Raw genomic sequence first — 25,631 nt, 5'->3', positions numbered from 1 at the left:
TAGAAATGCTTTGACATTAGAACAGACCCATTTGTTTCACAGAGGACTATGAAAAACAGACGTGGAAGGCATGATGTCAGACTGAGGAAAGAATCAACAGTGTAAAAGAACATTTTAAGTGTCCTACAACTAAATGTTGGGTATAAAACGTGCTCAACCATTTTCAAGAACTGTAGTTGTTTTCTCTGCTAGCGATTCTGAAAAATATGCACTTTGTAATGACTACATTTTAGGACACGTAAAGGAACTTTGCAAACATTTCTCTTTCAAAAGGAACACTTAATAACACAAGACATGCACAGACACAGCCAAATCAAAAACTGAAGCCAGCAGACAGTGGGCAAGCAATTGGAAAATGTTTAATAAGCCATTACAAATCACAGTACTAGTCATTTCAGTTCATAAACACTAGACTTCAAAAAGACCTGGTGTCGAGGTATTGCTAAATACACAAAGTGAACTTGACTTAGAGTATTTATAAGAACATGAAATATGGAAACAGATTTTTATTGACTGATTTTTTTTTAATTTACTGCTCTGATTAAAAAAAAAATACTCAAATGCTTTCCTTTGAGGAAGAAGGCTTTCAACTGAAGCCATCTTTCCAGGTATTGTAAAAAGAGGTAAAGGTGAAGTGTTGGCTCTGTTAACCTTGACAATGTCAGTTTGAAGTCCCAACTATCTGATTAGTGAGCCTTTGATTTATTTTCTGAAGTGAAATCTTACTGAATAGGGCAAGTAGCTGTCTGCTTGCAGCAAGCAATGAAAGCAATTTCTCATGTGTATTACAATTAGACCGTCAAATGTAAACAAAGATTGAATTACTGCTGCAGAATGCATTTGAGTTATCATTTGTGTGGAAGGAACAGTGAGATAAAGCCACAAGTGAATTGCAGGGCTTACGTTTTTCTTTTATCCTTCTCCTATAAACTTCCTCTATGGTGGTAAATGGTGGGAGTCAAATAAAATACATAAAAAAAGCACAGATTAGATCAAGTTTGCACTTTAATTAGAATTTGCATTCCAGTATACTAGAAAGAACATTATTTTTCTACTTTATTTGAGAAGACTACCTGAAAATCTGATGTATCATTACTGTTTGTTTCAAAAGCATTATTACTGCTGCATACTCTTTCTTTTCAAATACAGTCTAAGTGTTTTCCTTAAGGGTAGCATAAAAAAATCTGTACAGCGTTTGACTCTTCTCCCAAGAAGAGTCCAAGGAGAACTGCACCCATCTTCAGCATGAACCAGTCGAGACGCACTGCTCTGAAGAGCAAGGAAGAAGCTGAAAGGCGCTGAGCTCTCAACTTGTTGGCATACAGCTACCTGTCCCCTGAAATATCACTGCTTATCTGAGAACCTCATGGAAAAATACAACATTCTATTAGAAGGAGGGTTTGTCTACAAAACACTGCTGTTAGAGAAAGTAACTTCTAGTTAGACATGCAGTACTTCACATGCACAAACTCTGCAAGTGAATAAAATCAGCGCTAGGTACATGTTAAGGTTTCACAGGACTGCCACTGCTTCAGAATGACCTACAGTCAAATATACAGACTGTCCTCTTCCAGACAAGAGGCATCTACAGTAATTCCCGTAAGGAGACTCTTGGTGAGCACTAAGAAGGAGGTAGCACAAACCGTCTGAAGTCACCTCTCAAACAAATGCACTATTTGTAACCATTAGGTAACATCCACAAGAAAAGTTAGCGCAGCTATCCGATACGCTGCGGTAAACTGCACACAGATAGACCTGCGCTGAGGGTCAGTGTTGTGGAGGAAAATGTTCACTATCATCATAATGCCCACATCTGACAGAAGCTCTAGGGAGTCGATATTTCAGAGAACTGCGGCATCACTGGTTGAGACCAAAGGGAAAGCAAACTGATTTATCTGTTATTCACCTCTATCAAGTATGCAGGCTTAAAACAGAAATCTGTGATACAGTCCTGAACCAAGGAAAGATGTGCATTAACAAACGTTTTAGGATGTTAAATCATTTCAACATTATTCTTAGCTACTATTGGGACTTTTTTCTTTAAAAATGGCTACTTTCAAGATTTTTCAAAGCCATTTTGAAGGTATACATGAAAATACATATTCCTACTAAGCAAGAACAGCTCTCTGAAATTATAAATAGAATCCCAGTAGAGAAACTTCCAGTAGAATTCCACTCCTCTTACCTCTTTCTGCAACTTCGCTATGTGATGAGGTCCTAGATAGCTGACACTGTAAGCGTTCTATTTCTGCATCTTTGAGAGCTAATTGCTCCTGAAGCTGGGCTATCTCAGCCTGAAACAGAGCAAAACAAATTCAGAATGACATCATCATGGGTTCTCTGTGATTTTTCCCATGAACTAGAGGATTTCTAAACCTAACACTACTTTGGATTAAGTCCTTTTCCCAGTTTGGGATGTTTCATAAACCCTATCCAACCTTATGCATTTCATGGTGTTCCTATGCAATTCCTTTTACAGAAGCTCAATTTTAAAATACACTTGGCTCTCAGAGAAGAGAGGCTTGTGAGAAGGGTAAGATTTCCAAGGATTCATGCACGTAAAGAAACTACGACACTACGAAAAAGCTTTCAATGCTACAACACTGATCATACAATATTGACTGCTATAGAGCAACTCCTGAGTTCTGCATGAAGACCACTATAAGACAGCCTTTTTTTTTTTTTTTTAAATATATTGTTTTTTATCCTAGTTACTACTTAATATAACTTGGGAAAAGTGATTCCTCAGCTTGAAATACTGTGACTCATCTCTTTTTCCTATTTGTGATAAAAACTGTCAACAGCATCCGTAACTACAGCAGTAACTTAGTTAAGATTTTCTTCAGCAGCCTTAAATCCTTTATATCAAATCATTGCATTTCCACCAGTGAAAGCATGGCAAACTTGCTCCTAGTTTAAAGAAAATAATTAAAATTCACTAGTGTGTGACTAGTCTCTCAAAATATTAAAATAAAGGGGGAAAAATGCAAGACACCAGAGAGAGTAAAATATAGACTAAAAGATAGACTAATATGGACTACAGAAACTTTTTTTTAAACCAAGAAGCAGGCAGCTGGATGGCAGCAAGAATTCACCACAGTGCCTGCAATCCCTCGTGGAACAGAAGAATCTGCCTTGTTGCATCAGGAGGGGCTCCTACACTTTCCAGTGACTAACATGCTTTTTATATCCAGTCATGGAAATACTCCAATTCCTCATCTAAGAAGCTGGATCAACAGGAAGACAAAGCTGCAGACCTCTTAATACCAGATTTGGATGCGCCTCTGCTCGTCTATTTGATCTCACATCAAGTTCTCTTAAACACTCCCCTTTCTTTTACATTTTTAATTCCTGCCATCTCTGCAATTATTTTTCTTCTTCCTCCCTCTTTTCCCCACACTTTTATTTTCCTTCCTAGTTCTGTAACTTCTCTCACTCAATAAGCGTTACTATTGCTTGTTATTTTCGCTCTGCTTCTATCTGTAATCTTCCTGTGTCTTGGCAGCTGACCACACGCTGCTTAACAAAATATTTTCCTCAAGGCTGTTCACTGCTGCCACGTCAGAGGAGACATTTTCATGGATATAGGAGCTTTTAACTTCATAAATAAATAATAATTAATATTATTGCAGCGAAATGTCAATATTCATCTAAGAATTCTCAAAAGAAAGAAATGCTAATACAGAAAACAGCCACCTGTCATTTCTGGATCAAGCTTTCAACTCTTACCATCACAGCTCAGTTTAATAATTTAACATGTTTTTCCAAGGTACCACCACAACTCAGAAAAATCAATCATTCATACAAAAAGCGATTATAGCACTGCACATACAAAAGGTGACGTGACGACAGAACAAAAGTGTTCCTTTGATCTAGAAAAAGGCTACAAATCCAAACTAGAACTAAAGTGTAACTGTTTAACAATGAGTGTTCAACCAGAAAAAGAGACTTGTCACCAATACACAAAGCAGGTGTCTTCCCAGTACAAAATGCCTTTTTTTTTTTTAATAAGAAATACAAAAATATAGGAGATTGAAAATTGGAGGGAGCAAGAGGCACAAAAAAGCTAGAAAAACCGTACTCCAAAATACTTAATATTAGACAGTTCAAGGAAACCTGGTTTTATAGTAGGCATTGACACTGTAACAGAAGTAAATAATGATCATAAGTAAGTGTTTATCCCTTTCTAGCTGAAAGAAGTCTGTCATTAGCAAGTGCTAAGCATCTCCTTACTTTAGTTGCTTTTAATTTCCACTCATATTGATTTCTTTCATTTTCCAGTTCTTCCACTTTAATTTTGAGGTGTCTGAGTTCCTGTAGCAAACCCTGCAAAGGAAAAACAGGTAACTATAAGATTACTCAGTTAGATACTAATTTTCCATGGTTATGAATTAAAGATCATGCATTAACCATGTAGTAATGAACACTGAACCATCATATAAAAAAGCTGTAGTTTAACCAGGTAACAACTATTTTAAACTAAGAGATTATTCCAAGGAACAGTTTCTCAAATTCTCTATCAGAACTTATGAGCAGTTTTCTTGGTCCTATTAAGGAAGACAGCTGACCTGGGGAAGTCTAAGTGAAAACGAGCCAAAAAAATCCACAACTACAGTCTCATTCAGCATTAACTATTGTTTTTCGCTTGTTTGCTTTTGCTGCCATCTCAGAGAGCAAGCAGAAACATGTGAAGGGCTGACATGAGTAACTTTCATTAAAGCTACAATCCTCCCCCCAAAGAAGCACTTAAGCTACTTACCAAGAAAAGCAACTCAGACTACATTATGCTTATTTTTTGGCACTGAATGCCACAGACACACAGTTGAATATGACTATCAGTATACTACTTTCAGCATGGATGTTTGCAGCTTGGCAAACAGGATTGCTGCAGACTGGAATTGCAGCAAATTCTTGTCTATTTCTCTGAAAAAGAGACAACCGTTTCTCCCCTTCCTTCAACCATATCTTAATGTTCACTCTTGAGGACAACATTATTAATTTATTGACAGAACTCTGATGAGACCAGTGAGTAGGAGAATGGAAAAATTTGAAGCAAAGCCGTTTCAGAGTCTGGTATACTATATACATTACACAACCATAGTAGTATCTTACTAATGCTCATTGTGAATATTTAAGGTGGACTTTTTCAGTCAGACCAATGTCATTCAACCTTCAATTTAAGCAGTTTATGCACAATAGCTTTTGTTTTGACATGTGGTGTGGCTTTGACCAAATACAACCAGGATCTATATGGTAAAATCAGAAACGCTTTTCTCTTAACTACTGATGTCAGAATCAACAAAAATGTGTCAGATTTACTATTTTACAGGCACAAGGAGATTGTTTTTATAGGATATACTTCAGATAGACTTACCTGAATCTTCATTTTATACCTGCGTTAAGCTTTCAGATATTCGGAAATGAATAATCATCAGTGTTCAGAGGACTGGTTAGAGTGGCATTATTGTGAGGAAAATTAACAAACTATCAAACCATGCTACCATGCTGCATAGCAAACAAATCTCAATGAGGGGAAAAATAGAAGAAGGCAGAGAAGGGAGAAAAACAAACCAACCAACAAAACCACACCAGTAGCACAGACGTACAAGTAAGATGCAGATAGTGTAAAACCTGAGAGAGGTGATGGTTCTTACGGATATCCTGCTTCAGTAGATAAGAGTGCAATGATGACCAAATTTGTCCTAGTGACTGAGTAGAAGATGAGGGAGCAAGGTGTCTGGGGTTTTTTGGGGGGTTTGTTTTTGGTAATTTTGACAATCACCTCTCTCACTCCTACTCGTGAGAGTCACAAAGATTAATGCCACTAATTCACAACATATCCCCGGTTAGCACAATTTAGTTTCTGCAAAAGAAGAGAAGAGGCAATACACAGGCTGCTGCTGCAGTGTACTTCGCGTACATCACACTGAGAACAATTCTTCTGGCTGAGATTCTCTACCACTGCTCTTGGGCTAGATTGAGGACCATTAGGTGTCACACTGGATTTCCTATCTTGAGATTTTCTTTCTTGAATTCTACTATTAATTTCCAGCTGCAGTTTACACATCTGCTCCTGTAGCTCACTTATCAGGTTCACTACTGACTGAAAACATAGGAAGAAAAAAAAAAAGGCAGGTGAGAAAAAAATCCAGACAATGTGCAAAGAAGGTATTCGTACTGCTGCAGCACGGAGAAATACAGAAAGCATATCAGAGGCAACCTTAAAAAATGGACAGTGTGTTCCCTTTTTGGTAAAACATATGTGAATGGGTATAAATCTGGACTTTGTGTAGAGCTACAGATTAAACAGAACAGAATCTAAGTTCTGGACAAATTCATGACTTCTCAGTTTGTTCAAATGAACTAAATTTGATGAGATTAATCCGTCTTCCACAGAAGTAAAAAAGGTTTTAATGGACAAAAGAACAAAAGGCAAAGTATATATATACATATTTTTATTCTTGATTATCATACATAAAAGTCTTCCTGTAATCCCAACTCTGCTGACTCAGTAACCTCAAAGCTGCTCAGTGCCAGAGCATAAACTGCAAGAACAGGACACTGCTTCAACCAGGTAAGTATTTAATACATTCAATCTCAAACTGCATCAGCAACCACAGACAACTCCAAATATTCACAAAGATCCTCTTTCAAAAGCCTACATATAAGTTAGCTGCAATAAATTTACATCCATTAAGTATTTTTGAAGGGCACTGTGCTTTAAATGAAATTCAGAACAGGAGCTGCATTTATTTCCCTTCATGCACGTCAGTCTGAGTCGGGCTCACAACGTTTGATGCTCATCTTTTCTCATCCAACAAATCTTTTACACACATAAATGAGGATTAGCTCCTAAAAAACCTGACAAGTTTAGAAAGAGTACTTGGCCCCAGCACACCAGCTCTCTTGCGTCCAGTCCTTTATAGGCTGAGATGCTCTGCCAGGGCTGTTCAGTTAAGAAAAAGATAGCTTCTTTCATGTCAGCACACCTAGGCAAAACTACATCCCTCGTATGTCCAGGACTACCACCACTCTGCAGCAGCACAGGACGCTGGTGAGGAGCGTGTCCCTACAGCTACTTCATCCTCTTATTAGAGTGCTGCAAAGCAGAACACTCATCATACTTGCCTCATGGATAACTTAAAAGCTATCCACAAGCCTTCCATCTTCCATGCTTTGATTTTGTTTCTCTTCTGTCATCATCTCCAAGATTAGATACCTCACTGAGGAGTGCCAAGTGGAGAGCAGAGTCCTCGGGATACAGGTCTATCTCCTTTGCTTTCTTCTAAGCACCAGGATGGCAGTCTGTGCTTGACTTTGTCAGAAAACACCGTTAAACCATACGTTAAACCACTGGTCAAACAAGCTGCACAGACTGGAAATTGCTCTGGTTGTAGCACAGTGAGAGAGTTCAGAACCACTACCGCTGCTGCTACTCTTCTGCCTCACATTCACAAAGGCAATGGGAAACACTCTGCATCCAAACAGACTTCCTTCAGTGAACACCTGACACTAGACAAATTGCAGAAATCTATATCCCAGTGAAGATTTACTTAGGCTTTTAGGAGAAGAAAAGATGAACTCCAGAGGCAATGTACGTCTTACAGTTGTTTCCAGTTTCAAGGTGAGAAAGTCATCTCCTTTTTTGAGATTGTTTCACTGCACGATAAATTAAGATTAAAAAATTGATCTTAAATTTGATTCAGTTGAGGCAGCGCAATAAACTCCACAGAGCTGTGCTCTGTCAAAGACCAGAACAAATTAGTTGGCTCGCTGACTCAAACTTCTCTGAAATGGCAAGTAATTGTGCACTAGGTATTTAATTCAGAAGTGTCCACACGGCAGCCACAACACACTTTCCAGCAGCGTATAGCAAACTTCAGATCCTCAGCACAAAATAAACAAAACCCACAAAACTTATCATATGACAGAAAATAAAAAAAATAGGAGAGAGTAAGGGCTGTAAGCAAGTTGAAATGGGCACTTATTCCTGCAGCCTCTTGATAGTGATAGAAGGTCTCTTTTGTCCATGTTTGGGTAAGGCAAGCACCCAGGCTGCAGCTAATCACTTGATTGTGTTGCTCTCTCATGCTTTGCCAACATGGAGGAAATGTATTTCTAAGATTTCTAAGGCTCCTCAGGTAAGAGAGAAGTTACACAAATGCCCTCAGGTGGGATCTCAAAAACCTTTACAGCATCATGGCAGCAAACAAGAGAATATTATTCCACACAAAGAGAGTTAAAGCGACAAAGGCAGGAGTGAGTCCATCCATTTACAAGTAGCCATTCTCCCAGCTCCCGTGTTATATGTATAACTAAATGCCATTATAAATTTAGCATGTGCTTTTGAAGAGCCAAAGACAAGTGGCATTCAGTCTGAAATTAATACCTTCAAGAGCCAGATACTCAACAAACTCTTTGCTGCTAACTATAACTAAAACGAAACCACAGCTGCATAAGATAAACTGAAATGAATCTGACTGATTAAGACTCATTCATATTTAGAAAAATATCTTAATTTGCTTTGTTTCTCCTCAAGCCAACCAGAAAAATAATTATACGGATAAATGCTGTGTGACTGGAAACAGCTGCTGTGAAATGAGCTGACACAAAATTAAGAGTACAAAGGAAATATGTTTTAGCTGACTTGTTCTGCAATTTCACATCTTGTTTTGAACTTTTATTAACCCGCTATTATACTTAGAAATGGCAGAGTCAACCATGAATTATAATTAACAGGCATCTTAAAATAGTTTAACTACAAGATGCCTCTGTAACACGTGCTAGGGTGAAAATGGAGCACCATTCTGATAGTAAGATAACTATGAAATCACTGTTTGGCTCACCTCTGTCAATCCTAATCTTAGTCTTGAAAGCAGCAATCGGCCAACTGCAGCCTAAGAGAAAGGCTCTGTCACCCACAACTTTGTTCCACTGGTGCAAAAATATTAACTGCAATTTCATTTGACATATTAGACACTGTAAGAGCCTGCTGAAGTAGCCACAGCATTCAGAGATACAATTACAGCAAGATTAATTTCATTCAGACACTGTCAGTTTGGAGAACAGTGCAACCCAAGAAATTAGGTTACCACAACACCATTCCATATGCATAAACAAGACCAAACTACAGGTAGGCTCTTTGCCTACTTAAGAGTAGATTACTCACTTGAAAGTCATAGCCAGGCAGTGAAGGCTCGGAATTTGAAATGACACTAAAAGTTATCATCAAATGTAAGCAGCATTTGCAGTCCAATAGTATAAAGAAAAGATAATAATGTTTCACTGTGATGTTTGAAACCATGTTCGTACTGACAATTAACAAAATTTACAGTAAAGGGGGCTGAAGGAGACAGTTAAAAAAAGCATTAGAACTCAAGTAAGCATTCAGTTGAATCCCGTTTATCTTGACAAATTGGATTAACATTTATTCGTGGCAATCTGAAATGAATATATAAACAGGCTCAACGAGCAAACTGAAAATGCTTTTTATTTCTTACAGTTTTAGTTACAAGACTCATTTTCCTTGCTTTCTATACGTAGGCTTGCAACTTTCAACAGGCCAGAAATCTAATCACATCTTGGGGCAATCAATAATTCACAGCATACTTAACACAATGATTCTCAACTTTTCCATCAGATTAGGATCCTTTTCCACCTCAAGAGAGCATTTCCTATCAGTTAGCAATACAACAAAGGCCTCCAGACCAATAGCCCTCAACTTTCCCATCCCAGCAGGCCACGCATCCTGTTGCAGTAGCAGAAGAATTTCACGGGTCACAGCCTCACCTTGATCACAGTCCCAGACCGACTCAGTGCTTAGAAGTGCTGTCAATGCAAATGCACTCAAAAGCTTTGTTGCATGCCAGCAGTAAGGCTGACTGTGGATGCCCTGAATTAAGAACAGCTTCTTCCTGGTATTCGACATTTAATGGGAAGCACTGAAGGCCTCTCAGGAAGATCGCAGCTGGGAACAGGCTCCTACCTGTAGCAATTACGTGTTCCACGGATCTGTTTAGATTTTCAAGAAGTATGACTGCTCAGGCCTTCTGTACACAGGACACTGATAGTTGTGGGTGAAAGAGCACAAGAAGACTACGGATAGAAAAACAGCAGCTGGTGCCTCTCTGGCTTCCCAACTCTGCCAGAAAATGCTCTCTCTAAGCAATCTTTTAATCTCTAAAGAAAACTTCAGAGGACAACTAAGTCAAAAAACAAACACACCCCAAACTTATGATGTCACTGCAGGTAAATTACTTAGACATATTTATCAGATACTCTACTATCAACATTATGGAGAGCAAACTGTTTTCTAACACTGCCTGTAGTTTGATTTCTTCTAAGACAACACGGAACAAAGTCTTTTTTGAGTTAATAAAGTATAAATCTTGGCCAAGGCACAGCCCTATTAATCCTCTCCTGCCTGGTAATCCTACCAGGCTATGTGTTCTCCTTCCAGGAGATGGCACTTCATCTGAATTACTGTCTTCCATAATCCCTTTCCAGCTCCCACCTGCTGCTCACTACACAGAGGTTTCTATGGAACGGTGCTCCATAAAACAAATAGACGCTCATTTTATTCCTTATTTCATGCTCTCTTCCTTAACTAACACAGTGAAAAATAAAGCTGCTTTGATATCCAGAACTTTCCAGTTCTGAAGGGGAAAAAAGATTTGAATTTCCTCCAGTGCAAGTGATCCTCCCCCCCCCACACTAGATATTTCTTATGTAAACACAAGGGAAGGGGATGATTTGAGGAAAATACCCTGCTCCTTGCCTGTCCCTCCCAACCACCATGAATGCATTAAAATTACTGAGGGCCTCTGCATACAAGCATCTGTAGCATCCCTGATACTGCTAAACTTACAGTCTTGCTCTGTCACAGAAAACATGGAAATAGGCTCAATAGGCTTCAAGCAGCCATGCCAGTCTAGCTCCTGTGGAAAGGAAAGAGTTAAGTGAAAAAAAAACAGAATGCTGCTGGAATGGACTTTGTGTCTTGATTAAAGCCAAACAGCAAGCTTTGAAACATAATGAGAGAGAGGAAAAGAAACCACATCCCAAAAATGCATAATGATATTCCTCGCTGAATTCACAAGGCTAAGAGTACAGATCGCGCTCTAAGTACAGGAGGTCCCACTGCATGCCATTTTCAGCTGAAAAACTCAGATGTGAGACCAGAGACACGTGACAGAAAAAAAAGGAAAAAGAAAACAAGCTGAAGAAAGAAGCTCACCTCAGCTTTGTTCTGTTTCTCTTCATATTCACTCTGTTCCTTTTCCATACCAACCAGCTTAATCTTCAAGTCTGAAACTTCAGCCATTAAATCTAATTTCTGAGTCTCCAGTGATGTTCGACTTAGCAGCTCCTGAAAGCGAAGCAGAATTTTTTCCCAAGTTATTTTTATTTCAACAGTGACAGAACGCTACGTGATTTGCTGGCAAACTCATAGGTCTCTACCCCTTTGTTTACACTTTCAATACAAAAGCAAAATTATTCTCCTCTTCAAAAGCCACATTTACTACTACTTTACCATGCAAAAGGTACTTAATGCTGCAATGTAGAAATGATGCAATCATTTACCGCAGGTAGAAAAAGTAGCTAAAAGAGCACAGAGTGATCAGCTAATTCACATGAAAGCAAATCTCTCTCTCCCTCTCCACATGTTGTGTATACTTTGAACTGTTTGAACTGCATGTTTCTCAAACTCTGCAGTTATTTTCACCTACATGTTCCCCCGTGTTAATCACTAAACCACTGTCCTCCTCCTCACTTCTACACAATGTCTGGCACAGAGTCAATCCCTGTGCAAGACATGAAATCAGAAACCAGTACTAAGGTTGAACGAACACAATGCTACAAAATGCCATAAACACCTTCAGATGACACATTTCAGAACAATTGACTACTTTCTAAAATACTCATCAGACTAAGCCACGTTTTAGTATTATAATGCAAAGTTTTACAACATTTTATCACGTGTTATTCCGTACAGGATGTATTGAAGCATGAGCACTGAGCCAAAACAGAGTAACAATGGTAAACAACATTTCTACTGTCATGTGGCACTCGGTAACTTTGCAAGAATACTAACTTTGGAGGAAATGGTACTGAATGAGAAATGGTGTGACAGAAGTGGAAGCTAAAAGCAATGTCTAAACTGAGTAACACCATAAACTAGAAAACTGCTGGCAACGCTTCTGTGTCCTGAGTTCATTTTTCAGATTGCAGAAATAGGCGTACTTTGGAGAGACAAAATCACTGCGTTTGGACAATACTCCACATTCACCTTCATTGCACCTTTCAGTTTCCAAGAAAGCCAAAATCAAAAATCTTACAAAATTTACCAACATACTATCCAAAATTGCCTCTCTTGGCCTCTAATTTCAAAATGAGAAATCCATTCAGAACTTTAAGTCTTACTGAACATTCAATATCTAACTTTCCAAGTGCCTAACTCTTTTTATGTGAAAGATCTTAGGTTTCAAAAGAGAGGCAGGTTGCTCCAAAAGCCACAGAACGCGGCTTGTCCTTCACATTACCATCGCCATTGCTCAAATGCACCATCCACCGCCTCACTGTGCCAACATCCATTGTTTCGTCTCCAGAAACGTTCAGCAAGTGTTGATGAACATCAGTGAGTGCCATTTTTTCCTGCATAGAGGAATTCAGTGACACACCTTTGCTCCATCCTCACTTCCATGTCAGATGCCATTTTGTCCGACTTCCCCCCTGCTGCCATCTGCCACACAGCAACAGTGCGTAATGGGATACTGGCGGGAAGATTCAACCTCTACTGTCATCCCTCCAACATCTGCCTCTGATGTCATGAGCCAACATAATAAAATAGGAGGCATTTTTGGAGCCGTCTTGATATATACTGGATTTTAGCTTGTTTTGTATTTTTAATTTGATGGTAATTCATAACTCACATTTGTGTTTTGGTCCTATGAAGTGTACTGAGGAATTACAGCAGATTCTGCTTTGGATTACACAGAAAGTGACTTAGAGTTTGCATAGTTATTCTGGACCTATACTGATGTTACTGAGAGTTCAGGAACTGCCCTTTTGATCGGTACCCTTTCCTCATACCTTCCTTTTACACAAGCTGTATGACATGTTGTATGCTACAGTTTGGAGCCAAGGAAGCCACAAACATTATTTTTCAACTGATGCAGTTAACATTCACTTGGAACCCAAATCTGCTTCACATGTAAATTGTTTTAGTCTGCTGGGGAATACTGCCCAAATTAGAAATGGCACTAAACTTGCAACAGCATTGCAACACCAGTTATCTAAGCCACCCACTATTCCCAGTGTCATGCCCACTCCTGCTGACACTGACAATGGTACTTGTGTGTGGATGGGAAAATAAACAAATATAGCCTTTTTTTTTTTTTGACCTTGAACAGGATATGTTAAGTAATAATCAAGAAAAGATCATTCACTTCTAAGAAGCAGTCACCTAGTGAAATCCCAGCGCTAGCTAGTTTCTACAAATATGATTACAAACACAGTTATAAAAAAACAAAACCCCTCAATATTCCAGAAATGAAGGACTCCATCTCCACTAACTCGAACAAATTCCAGAGGATTATTCCAGCCCAGACTGGAACAGGCCCTGTACAGCTGGTAACACAGAAGCCTTCTAGAGATTAACATACAGCTATAAATGAGAACCTGGGTATGAAAATAGGGCCACTCAGCATCAAACAGGCTCTATTCACTCTTGAACTGAAACAACATTTAGATTTTTTTTTCTTTGACATTGACGTGGCGTACGGTGATGCAAGGGGAAGATTTCTTAATAAGGCAAGGAGACAGCACCCATCTAGACATCTTTAACAATAGAGCTATCCTTTGAGCGTACTGTCTGGTATTACTGCTTAGTTTTTCAAAAGACTCCTAAATGAAACTTGTTTCTGCAACAGAGGCTAATACCTCAGTCCTCTCCTGAGTTCTGTAGCTCCATGTGAATGTTAAGGTGTTACCTGGTATGACTGAGCATGAAGGCAGCTGGGATTTTTTTTTTTTTTAAACTCAAAATCTTACAGTTTGTTCTGAAGATGGAAGATTGGATCCTCATCCCGTGTAAACTGGCATAGATCTCTGGCCTTAAAATAGACAAAATAGCTAACTATCCCTGGTTTGTTTTCAATGGATCTACACTAATTTAAAACAGCTGACAATTTTATCTTGCATCTAGAGGGCCTAACTTTTGCTTTGAAAGAAAGTGCCATTTTAAGTAAATGTCCCCTCTTGAAATGGATATAACATCTGGAAGCAATTATTTTCCTCTTCAAGCAGATGCTCACAGAGAACAACTCATTAGAGAATGTGACCCATTTTGCTACAGAGAAATTATAGTGTATTTCAGTGGTATGATGCAACACGAAGCCAGCCAGAATAAATATGCAATTGTAAGAAAAGAAAATACGAATTTCTGTTATTGGTTTTAAAGCAAAAAAAGGTAACATAAGAGAGGGAAAATGGTAATTTGGGCTCTAGTAGCTTTAGGAGGATCTTAAAGATCTTAAATACAGAACAGAAATAGGACATATACTATGAAACATTAACGTGCTTATTATACTTACTTGTTTTTCATTTAATAAGTACAATAGGTATAACTTATTTTCCTGAAGTTCTTTTTTTGAAAGATCAACGTTAAAAATTAAGGAAAAAAAACTATTTTGAGTAGAATAGTTACAAAGATGAGTTTTGCAGAATCTGCAATCTGCGTATATCAGACAGATCAATGGACACCAAACTAGTTCCAAACACAACTGTATTTTTAAAAGTATATAGTGTGAATTTTAAACTATTTAGTCACGCTTTACAATATTCTCAGTGAAACTGAAGCATGCAGTGTGTCTCACTTTCAGATTTTGTTGGCTTGGAAATGCATATTTCTTATAAAGCTGCTTATAAAATTTAACATGACAGAAAATAGCTTAGAAAGAAGCACCACTGTTCTGGGTTGTCTGTTTCAAGCACAGTAAATTACAGGATATTCAGCAGACTACAAAACAGAAGAAAAAGATCGTGCTATACACCGATTTAGAAATCATAAATAAGATTTTAGGCAAGTAGACAAAAAACACTCAAGAATCTCATTTTGCACTTGTACAAAATACAACACTCAAAAATTTCTTAGTTCTCATATTCATTAAAGCAGCTGAGAGAGAGAGAGGCAGACCCACCTACCTGGTAAGCAAAATTCAGCAAGAACCACTGGAAGTGAAGACTGCACTTTTTAAGTGCTGTGTCTCAGCTGTGGTGGAAATAAGATATTTGTTTAACTGAAAACACAGCTGACAGCAACGTACATGTGTAATCTCCATGAAATGGTGCAAGTCAGTAGCCGAGAGTAAATTACAGCCCTCCAGTTCATCATTTGTCTGTTATATAGTTAAGCAACAGAAAAAACTACCCCGGGCACTGACAATTGGAACGGTCCTTTGCATACATCTGACAAGCAGATGTGCCTGTAACAGTTAAACAGCAAAGCGGTGTACTGCTCACCTGTATAGATAAGCTGCACTTGGGAGCACGCTCTAAAGATCTCAAGCCTTATAACCAGAGCAGCGCAGAGCACATTTCTAACCCTGAAACACTAAGCCAGCAGCTGGCAAGAAGTTACTGCATGTTATAAACAAGTGCTGAAATTCATTTAAGATCAGATAACTCAGGCAATTGAAAGCTGAAGGAATGAACCTTGCCAGCCAGCAAAGTTCCTGAGAAGCAAACAGATATGTACCAGATTTGTACTGTGCAAAAAGATAGGATTCTTGCTTCTTTGAGTACAAGACAACAGTAAAACCAGAACAGGTACGCACTAAAACACATTGAATTCAAGTTCTTACTCTTGTATAGCCCCTCCTTGCATTCCTTTAATCCAGTGTTTTTAAAAGAGTCTCCACTGTGCCTCACCAAGTCTTTGTCTAGCACACATTCACCTGCTCTGTGCACCCAGGTAGAAGCTGACCATAAAGTTACATCAGAGAGAAGGAAAGCACTGAAATTAACTCCCGTTTGCATTTAATAATTACAGTTTCCACGTGTTTAAGACAGAAAGAACCCTAAGGCCAGGTCCTTTGTACTTTGCAACAGAATTTACTTGATGGAAAACAACGAGGTTTATGCAATGCAGCCATCTGACCAGTCCTTCAGGATTTGGTGCAGGTCTGGTACAAGACAGACACTGCCACACAGATCAGTATTTTGGCAAAACTTTGATTGGCAAAACAAACATAGAGCTTCAATGGCAACTAGTATCTGTTAAATCCATCAAGTGCAGAACAGGAATAGCAAAGAGGTAAGTATTTTTACTCGTGGTAATTACTATACCAAATGCACTTAAAACTGTGGAGGTGAAATCTTTAAGTGTAGAAAATTCCCTTTTTAAACTGACCTAGCACAACTGACAAGACTGACAACATTAATTCCATAGTACCAATGCATTTACATAATGCACAGCTGGTGCCTTCTGATATGGGCCAATTTAGGCTGCTTTAGAGAGCAAAATTTACTTTGCTTCCCAATCACGTTCAACAATTTTACATAGTACAAATATTTTAGAAATGGACTGTCATAGTACAAATGGTTTTTGTAAGATAATTCTCTAAGTTTGTTTGTTTTTTATTATTATTATTATTATTTTGAGACAAATTCTTTAGCGTTCTAAGGTGCAAGGGAGCTAACAATTCACACAGGTAGCATTTCCATACCTTTTGCACACTTGATGGCAAGACTTGATGGCAAAATTGGAAGGCAATCCAGAGAGACCAAACTGGGGTTTGTTCCCCAGACAGTGCCCAGAAGGTTTTCCCTTACCTTTGAGTATGACTGAAGGACAAGGAAACATTTTTCTTGGACCATACTGCAAGGATACCTAAGGACTGATATCAAGTTTAGCCATGGACTTTCAGGAGACTGTCGTGACAGACCTATTTTGTTTTAAAGAAAATACAAATATCTTCAAGATGGAAAATGTTGTTTGTTAATTAGAGTCTGTAGTGGTACAAGTATTCTTACATAAGCAAAACGCTGAGTTCAGTGCTGTAGCATTACAAGTCAGGAAAACATAGGGATGATATTTTCTTCAGCTTTAGTTTTATAAACAGCTAGGTCAAATGTGCATCCACACCTAACTTTATGACTTGCCTTCACCTCTTCTGTGAGCTGGTTCAACTCACTAACCCAGGAAAAAAAAAAGAACCATCCCCTTCTTTTTAACCCTCTTTGCTTTTTGCCCTATCATTGGGTCAAAATTGTGGTGAGCATGAGAGTCAATAGAAAATAAGTTGTAGAAGCACATGGTTCAGGAACAAGAAAAAGAACAGAACGTTAGGAGGCTTTTGTTGTTGTTGTTAGTAGGAAACTGTTAGATGATCTCAACTCGTTTCCTCTAAGTCTGCATTTTCAGTAAGGAATATTGCTCCCTCCTTTTAGAGAGATGAAGGATCACAATCTCCTCCAAAGAACCAGCAATCTCTGTTGCTACTATTCGGTGTTTAAGATGCCCACCCTGAATGCTGAACGGCCATTTTATGTAATTCATATAAAGTTTGTTTTAGCTGCATTTCAAAAGGGTTTCCATGATAGCTTTGTAGCTGAGTTCAAAACAACTGCATAAATCATAAGCCAAAAGGATTTTAGCCAGTAACCCCACCCATACGAAGTGGGCAAGTCTCTGCTAGCAAAAACTATTTTGCAGGGTAGCATTACACACTCTTGCTGTTGTGGTACCACCAGATATCTTTTTTACTAACTTCGTTAACTTATCTGAACAAAGCATATTATTTTTGTTTTTATTGTAGCATTTTGGGGGCAGAATTATGTAACATTTCTTATAGTTCCGAAATTCAAAAGATATGGTTTATCCTGGACCCACATATACTGCTTCCCAGATAAGCTATGCCTATTCATACTGCAGTTAGCTTAGTTCTAAAAAAGAAAAAATTTTTTCCCAAGGTAAGGCAATTATTTTCATTCATTTTTCCATTTAGAAGAAGCAGTTGACTTAAGCTCACAAAGGTAAGAATCGGTGTAGTTCAATAGATTCTAAATAAATAAGCAGATCCAAGTAAGATTAGATTTACAAACACCTCAAGAGGATAACAGCAGTCTTCCTGGAAAGCGAGACTACCTATACCCATAGGTAGAACTGGATGATTATTTCTTATTACAGACAAGTTGGTTTACTTTTAAAAGAAATACTGTCATGATTGCCCTTGTAAGTCAAAAAAAAAAGCGGTTTTTTCTTTTACTGGAAAAACGTAATGTCAACATTAATATCTTCCATTTATTTGCTAACTGTCTTGGGGCTTTGTGCAGTATACTGGAAACTGTTGACTAACAAGATCTCGTTCAGATTAAAACAGGAACTTTCTATGCTCTACTGTGAATGTCTTCCTGAAGTTTGAAAACATTTTCATAATTTAAATAGCTGCTGTTCTTTGAATTTCACTTCAGATATCTAAACTAAAGGTATCTGCTGGTTATATCTTCTAAAACATCCCCTCATTTAAGTAAAGAATAAAACTTTTTCCAGCTGTAAGCATTTTGCGTTGCAACAGTTGCATGAGACCAGTTTTGTTTTCTTCTGAGGAAGGTGAAGAGCTTTAACTGAAAGAGGTATAGGATACAAATTTACCAGATGGAACACTATACGCCCTGCAAATTTCTGGTCTAGATTTTAAGTTATTGATAGTTTTAAATCTACTTTCAATATCCATGTACTGTATTACCAGCCGATTATCTGCATATGTAGTAACTTGTCTTGATAGAGACACAAGATTGCACATGGAAAGTTCTTTCACGTCCACAGACCTGTCAGCTCTGCAGTAACATGAAATGTCAGATACTTATTATTCATTCTTTTTCCTCAATATATACCGTGAAACAGCACCACTAGATTAAATCACACAGCCTGAAACGTTGATGGAAATAATGAAAAGTATATCATGTACTTTTTATTTTTCAAAAATAAGGGGAAAACTCCTAAATTAAGCAAAAATCCTTACAGAACCAAATTTGATACAATAATTCATTTCAATGTACTAACTGTTCTGCTTTAAAGATATGTAAGAACTGAAACTATTTATTTAAATAGAACTTCTTAGTTCTGTAACTGCTACATGTATTAGGTACACATAACCTGTCTAACCAGTTACTCAACCATGTCCAAATTTAGTTCGTCAGCACCGTACAAATAATACACAATAGTTCCATTTTACATGCTGCCACATACAGTATTATGCAACCAGGCAATAAAACATTTCTGCAACAGGAAAACAAAGAAATATTTATTGCAAAAAACTAGTTTGCAAAACAGCAAGAGAACAATAAAAAGAGGCAATTCTTTTTCTGTTTTCTCTTGCTACCAAAGGCACTCCCACAAGCAGACAAGCGGAGAATGTCTGTTCTCCTCTTTCTCGAAGGAGATCATGCAAAAAGGTTTCCAATCTAGATCTTTACCTGTTGAAGCATTTCTTCTGTAGCATTCAGTTTCAGCTGATGCCCCTCAAGACAGATTTCTAAGTCCCGTATTTTCTCTCCTTGAGCTTCTACCTGGTCTGTGAGAACGCTCACCTGTAATTTGAGAAGAGAAACACAATGGTACTGAACTGGCAGTAAATAAGTTTGAATTACCTTATACAGTGAACATTCAAATGCACATTTTACCGTGAATTCCCTTTTAAAATCCTCAGTTGTTTCATACTCTTTCAACACTTGCTCTATTGAAATAGACAGCACTCCATTCTCAAGTACAAATAGTTTGCTTCAATTCCTGCCTGCTTAGATAGTTTTTTTTTTTTTTAGTATGTAGAAGAACATTTCTAGAAGAGTTAGAAGACTACTTATAGGTAGCCTGAGTCAGTTCATGTACAAGTCTGAACAATCAGAAAGCAGCAAAAAAGAGCATAATATACTCAAAATATTTTAAGTAGTCCTGAAAGATGCATTGCTCTTTCAGGTTCTATTGGCACTTCGTTCCCTTAAGCAGGTAAATGATAAAACTGCTCATTTGGAAACTGACCGATTAATTGAATTCTTACAAGAACAGAAAAACAGCTTACCTATAACGAAGCAGTTTGAAGTTACAAAGGATGCAATAAGTAAAAGGCATGTTTTAGCAGAGGCAAAGTTCTATTCCAAAAAAAAAAAAAAAAATTCCCAGGCTTTGCAAGCCAAAACATGAAATCAAAAGAAGGGAGACACAGACAACAAATCCCAGGAAAAGGAAACAATAAGCCATACTGGTAAAGAACTGTGGGAATGGTGGCACAGACCAGTGAATGTGCAAAAAGAAAAGCCCAGCCCCTGATTTCTAAGCTTGTAAAGCTCAAGAAAATGAGATGCAGCACAACATTAGAAAGATGTGAAAAAACAAGGTTAATTCCTATGTTAAGCAGCACATACAGTCCATGTATTCATTTTTGCTATTAATTTATATAAAGTAGTTTACACCACAGAAAAGTAATCTCAGGTTTTTCAACTCCAGATTTCAGAAAATGTCTTCACAAAAATTTACCTATGCTCTCACATCCAACTCTGGAGTACCTTTGCTTAAAATAAATAAGTATCCATTTTTATTTTTAACTACAAATATAATGACAAGGCTAGCTGGGAGAGGAACGCAGAAAAGTAGAGTATTTTATCTTATTTTTATGCCTTTAAATCAGTTGGCCCTGGAGAAGAGCACAGATGAACGCTGGATGAGAGATGACAGGAAGGAGTGGGTGGAGGGAGATGACAGTGATTTGCCTCTTGCCCAGCAGTGCACTAAGACATAGCTGAGCTGGTGGGGAGAAAAGAACTCCACGCTAGGATTCTGTTGCTTACCAACTTCTTTATTTTGCTCCTATTACAAGGGTGATGGAGCACAGAAAACCCTGAGAGGTCAGAAAGCAGGAGGCAGCAAACTGAAGCCCCTCCTTCAACCTAATGCAGGTTCCAGAGAAAGAAAACTACCTGACTTTTTCTGTCAAGCTTAAGTTCCAACCAGTATTGTAACCTATAGGATAAGTTCTGTGTATTAAACGTGACCCACAAAGACATTTTGTAAAAGCTTGGCAGCTTTAGAAACATTCTATTGGATATTCCTAACATTGGATATTCCAGTGTTAGGCTAAGAGGTCCATAAGCTACTTTGAGCTCATATTTTCCCGTCCATTTGAGATCACACCTGCCAGACTCTTCTGGGAATCAGTAAGCTGCACACAGAGTACACCCTCAGCATACATTACACTAGCAAGTCCATCTTGCCTTAGCAGTGCAGCATGTACAGAAGTCAGACCACAGGTAATATGTTTTCTGTGAATATCTTTAATATTGAGCTATATTGTGTTTAAGAAGCATTTGGATGTTGTACTGAGGGACATGGGTTAGTGGGAAATATTGGTGATAGGTGAACAGTGGGACTGGATGATCTTGGAGGTCTTTTCCAACCTTGGCAATTCTATGATTCTATATTAAACAACTGGCCAAATTTAAAATGGTATAAGGGTTTAAAATATCTTAGAAACAGGATATTTGTGGGAAAAACAAGCAGAGAAACAAACAAACAGAAAAACCCTAAACAATAATAACACTGGATTCTATACACAAGCACTGACTTCAGTAATAAGGCATTGTGGATGCTGATACACACTGAGCAGTGGAATCAGGTTTCAGGATGTACTGTTTGACTCGGTCCTGCTAGAAACAGAGGAGGTGCCACTTGTGAGAGTACATCCCCCGTCCTGTACCTTGGCATCCTCTTATTTTTGTTGTTGATCTTCAACTGCCAGAGGGAGTTTTTCACTCTGTTATTTGACTGGGATTTTTTGAGTTCTACTGCAATAGCATGCAGTGGAACAGAAAAATGCATTAGAATAAATGCTGACTATGCCTCTTGGTTTGAGGAGTTCTGACGTAGCTAAAAGGCAAAGGAGAGAGAAATTTCTACATGTGATTTCAGTTACATTCCTTCTGAGGAAAAACTGCAGTCAAGACTTTGAACCACGTCATACAAGCTGCTTATCTGCAAGTTTGGGTAGCTGCATTGCATAAACACCTATTTGTGTGGATGAAAAAAATAGTTTCTAAAAATCAGCAGGAAGACACAGAGAAAGTACACACAACAATACTGCCTGTAAGTCTCCAGGAAGCACCAGAGACTAACAGTCCTATTAAATCTGCAAAAACTGATTGCAAAAACGATCTGCAAAAACAATTTCTGCCAAGTCTGTACAAGTCCACCAGTACACAGTGACCATAAACAACTGGCTGCATGGCTTAAACTATGATCAAAATTTGTGTATACATATATATATATATATACATACACACACATGTATATGTGATGATACAAGGTACAAAGGACCCCTTCAGGGACAGGGCCACAGATGCACTAGTAGAACCCTATGCTTCTGAATGAACAGCTGGTTTTGGTCTCTCCACTGTTGCTCCAATTATGTGTATGCGTGCAAGTGTGAGAAGTGAGTGTACTGTGTGAAAAGTTCTTTGCAATAGAATCAATATGCTTCACTTAATAACAGCTTGATTCATAAAAGGTGCCCTAATAAATATTGGTTGTGATGCTGTCTCCCCTACCAGAAGAAAAAATAGAAATTAAAAAATGTAAACATTTAAATTCCAACCAGAAGAACTTGTTCTTCACTCAGGATTTGTTTTGTTTCCTTTTTACTTGGTAATAGCAGTTTTCATTTAATAGTAACAGAACTTAAGAGTAGGTCTTACAAACAATTCATTTTTTATTTAACAACTGTGAGAATTCTGCTCAGTAAACTTAGCGCAAGCGTGAAAAGAATATGAAGGATAAAATATGTTCACAGAAATTAGTAACACAAAGTAAGGAGAACACTTCCCTGTTTATTCAAGTTTTTTTTTTTAATATGAGTGTGTACGTGTATACACATAACACACATACTCTTATGATGTGCTTTTGTAAGTGTAAAGTGAGTGAATATGCAAAACCATTTAAAGAATATCCAGCTTCAGTTTTAAAAAGTAGGCAGTGCAATTCCATGAAAGTGAAGATACTCGAGCAAAAATCATTATGTTTTAACTTGTACAATATGCATATTTCCCAGGAGGAAAACAAAATGTGGGACGCAAACGAATGTGGGACAGAAATCTATCTGAAAATAGATTGGCTTGGTAAATTGAGAAATGGAAAACTTGGAAGAGCCTATGTTTGCATTTTTATTATCTTCTTTTTTAATTCTGTTTTCACCATCCATCAATTTTGATGATGTAAAGCAACTTCAGTACAACATACAGGCGAGAAAAATATCAGTTATATCCACCTGTGATTTATTAAAAACATTCAATTTCTTATTTTTATTCTTGAGATGTACAAATCCTCCACATTCCAGTAATGACCAAACTATATACATACGACGCTATACGGGGTGTTATCTTGCTTTTGAATCCCTTTTCTCAAGATGCTAAGCAGCTTCTCATATTACAACCTATCCATCCTCATAAGTGGTAGCATGAAGAGACAGGCCACTCAGAGGAATGATAACACTGATGTGGCATGCATTTCCTAATTGAATTTTAAGGACTTTAATGGAGAAGAAAGTAAAGGATGGGTGTGTTGTTTAGGAACATGATGGCATACAATATGTTTAATCCCCCCCCCCCCTTATTCTTCAGTCTTCTAATTCATAAAAAACAGTGGCATGCAGAATCTAAGAAGTAACTAGCATAACCTAGCAAACCTAGAATGAAATCTACTACTGCATCATTAACATCTTGGAAAAAAATGGCAAATAACACTGTCAAGTTCCTTAATCATTCTTCTTATTATTGCTGCTACTTCCTTCTCCTCCGCTCAGTTACCTCACCATTAGACAAACCATATTAATTAAATAATAAATTAACTCCTGCCTAAATATCAGTTATGTTTGCTGACCTGTTAACATTTGTTCCACAGAAATTACTCTATTCAGTTCAGCTTTTATTCACTGAATATCAACTACACCGACAATGTTCTCCTTCAGACATACCTGCAGTATGAGAGACTCTTTATCGCCTTCTAATCGTGCCAACCTTTCTTGATAGGTTTCATTATTAGTAGATGAATGATGATTCACCTGTGACTGGAGAGAAAAGGACTGTAAGAATTTTTACAGGTAATATTAACATTTCAGGCAGTAGTTCATAGAAATTGATACAGGGCAGTTTTTACAATGCAGAACACAGCAAAAAGTTTGTCTACAGACTAAAACTATTTATTTTTTATGCATTAAACCTTTTGTAAGTGCATTTTGGTTTTCTTTGGGTTTTTTTTTTTTGTTTTTTTTTTTTAGGATTTTGAATACTTTCTCTTCTCCAGCAATCAGTAATTGTATAGGAATAGATTTGTTATTTTCCAGCAAATTACCATTTCTCTGGGAGATGCCAGCTTACCCAGATAAAAACATTCTGTTCGCACTATTTGGGCTCAACAGTGTTTAGCCGAAGTCAAGGAATCTTGGTATTTATTTCTAAATACCCCTGCCATATGTATTCTCCTATTCCTAGAAATTTACTGAAAGAGAAGTACAAATTATTTCAATTACCAAATCCCTATCAGGAACTATTCTAGTTACATAATTATTTACGTATTTCTAAAAGTCTATAAAGAGTGAGATCTCCTAAAGTTTTACCTATTCCTAAAAATTATGTCGTATTTCCTACGGATTTTAATACACCAGAGACAAACATCCCAATAAAAATAATAATAAAATAAAAAAAGATGAAGAAAAATCTGCAGATTTATTAACAAAAAAATTCTGGAAGAGTGTCATAGTTCTATGGTTCATCCTGCATCTGGAAGCTTTACGCAATTTCAGGAATGGAACTGCTTGCTTCAAGTACCCAGTTGTAACGTTAGCCCTTAGTGGTTCACTTCCCAGCTCTATTGCAGGCAATGCTTTTCTGCCTGGGAATAAAACACCTTGGTTGACTTTTCAGCTAGCATAAGAATCCAGCTACAGAGTTCCCTTTATCTGCACTAGTTTGCAGCACACTACTCAATTACAGTTGCATTTACAACAGCAGCAGGATTGTAATCTGTCTGAATTGTCTGTTCATTTTCAGCTGTACAAGTTTATCTATATTTTTCATGGCTTCCTGATCTCAGCTGAGGTCTAGAGGCCCACATGTAAAATAGACTATGAAAATAAACATGGCATTAATTAATGCAAAACAAGAATCAGTTATCCAATTGCATGCCAAAACACACTTTTCAAACCATGAAGTACTGAACTACATCTAACTCTAGCATCTTTAGTAATTAAGCTACGATAACCTTGGTCTCTGATATTTTGGAAACTATTTTAATCACACGTACACACCAATAAACAGGACTGAGAGGTATCTGAAGAAATGATCTGATTTGTTACTCTGCCCTAGAAAAGATTATTATTTGCAATGCTTGTTTTGTCTGCTTCTGAAGTCTCGAGAACTGAAAAACATAGTCTCCACAGGTAATTATGTGCCCTCAATTTAACTTAGGTCCTGTGTATTATGCTGTATGGTCTCACAGACTTAAAGTTCAATCCGCATTAACTTTTGTAGTAATATAACAACAACAAAAAAGGAATCCTCTTAAGAAAGCAAGATTTATTTCTCTG

The 25,631-nt window shown here is 37.7% G+C and overlaps 1 protein-coding gene across 15 annotated transcripts in view; it reads right to left on the bottom strand.

Annotated features, from left to right (window-relative positions):
* PPFIBP2 (PPFIA binding protein 2) overlaps nt 1-25,631 on the bottom strand; it is a 92,857-nt gene that overhangs the window by 17,107 nt on the left and 50,119 nt on the right. For 7 of the 15 annotated variants that reach the window (XM_021400937.1, XM_021400936.1, XM_021400940.1 and 4 more), the window contains 6 exons: nt 24,021-24,113; nt 19,480-19,593; nt 11,237-11,368; nt 4,234-4,326; nt 2,186-2,294; nt 904-936 (listed from right to left, as the gene is read on the bottom strand). In XM_021400937.1, the coding sequence (XP_021256612.1) occupies nt 904-936; nt 2,186-2,294; nt 4,234-4,326; nt 11,237-11,368; nt 19,480-19,593; nt 24,021-24,113 (574 nt within the window). Of the gene's footprint in view, nt 1-903; nt 937-2,185; nt 2,295-4,233; nt 4,327-11,236; nt 11,369-11,583; nt 11,726-15,204; nt 15,497-15,522; nt 15,669-19,479; nt 19,594-20,081; nt 20,101-24,020; nt 24,114-25,631 lie in introns of those variants that run through there. The other 8 variants (XM_021400939.1, XM_021400950.1, XM_021400942.1 and 5 more) reach the window with 6 other exon arrangements.

Source organism: Numida meleagris, chromosome 6 (assembly GCF_002078875.1).
Source record: "Numida meleagris isolate 19003 breed g44 Domestic line chromosome 6, NumMel1.0, whole genome shotgun sequence".
In the NCBI taxonomy this organism is placed as follows: Eukaryota; Metazoa; Chordata; class Aves; order Galliformes; family Numididae; genus Numida; species Numida meleagris.
The sequence above is the reverse complement of the archived record's forward strand: the minus strand, read 5'-3'. Positions and strand labels throughout refer to the sequence as shown.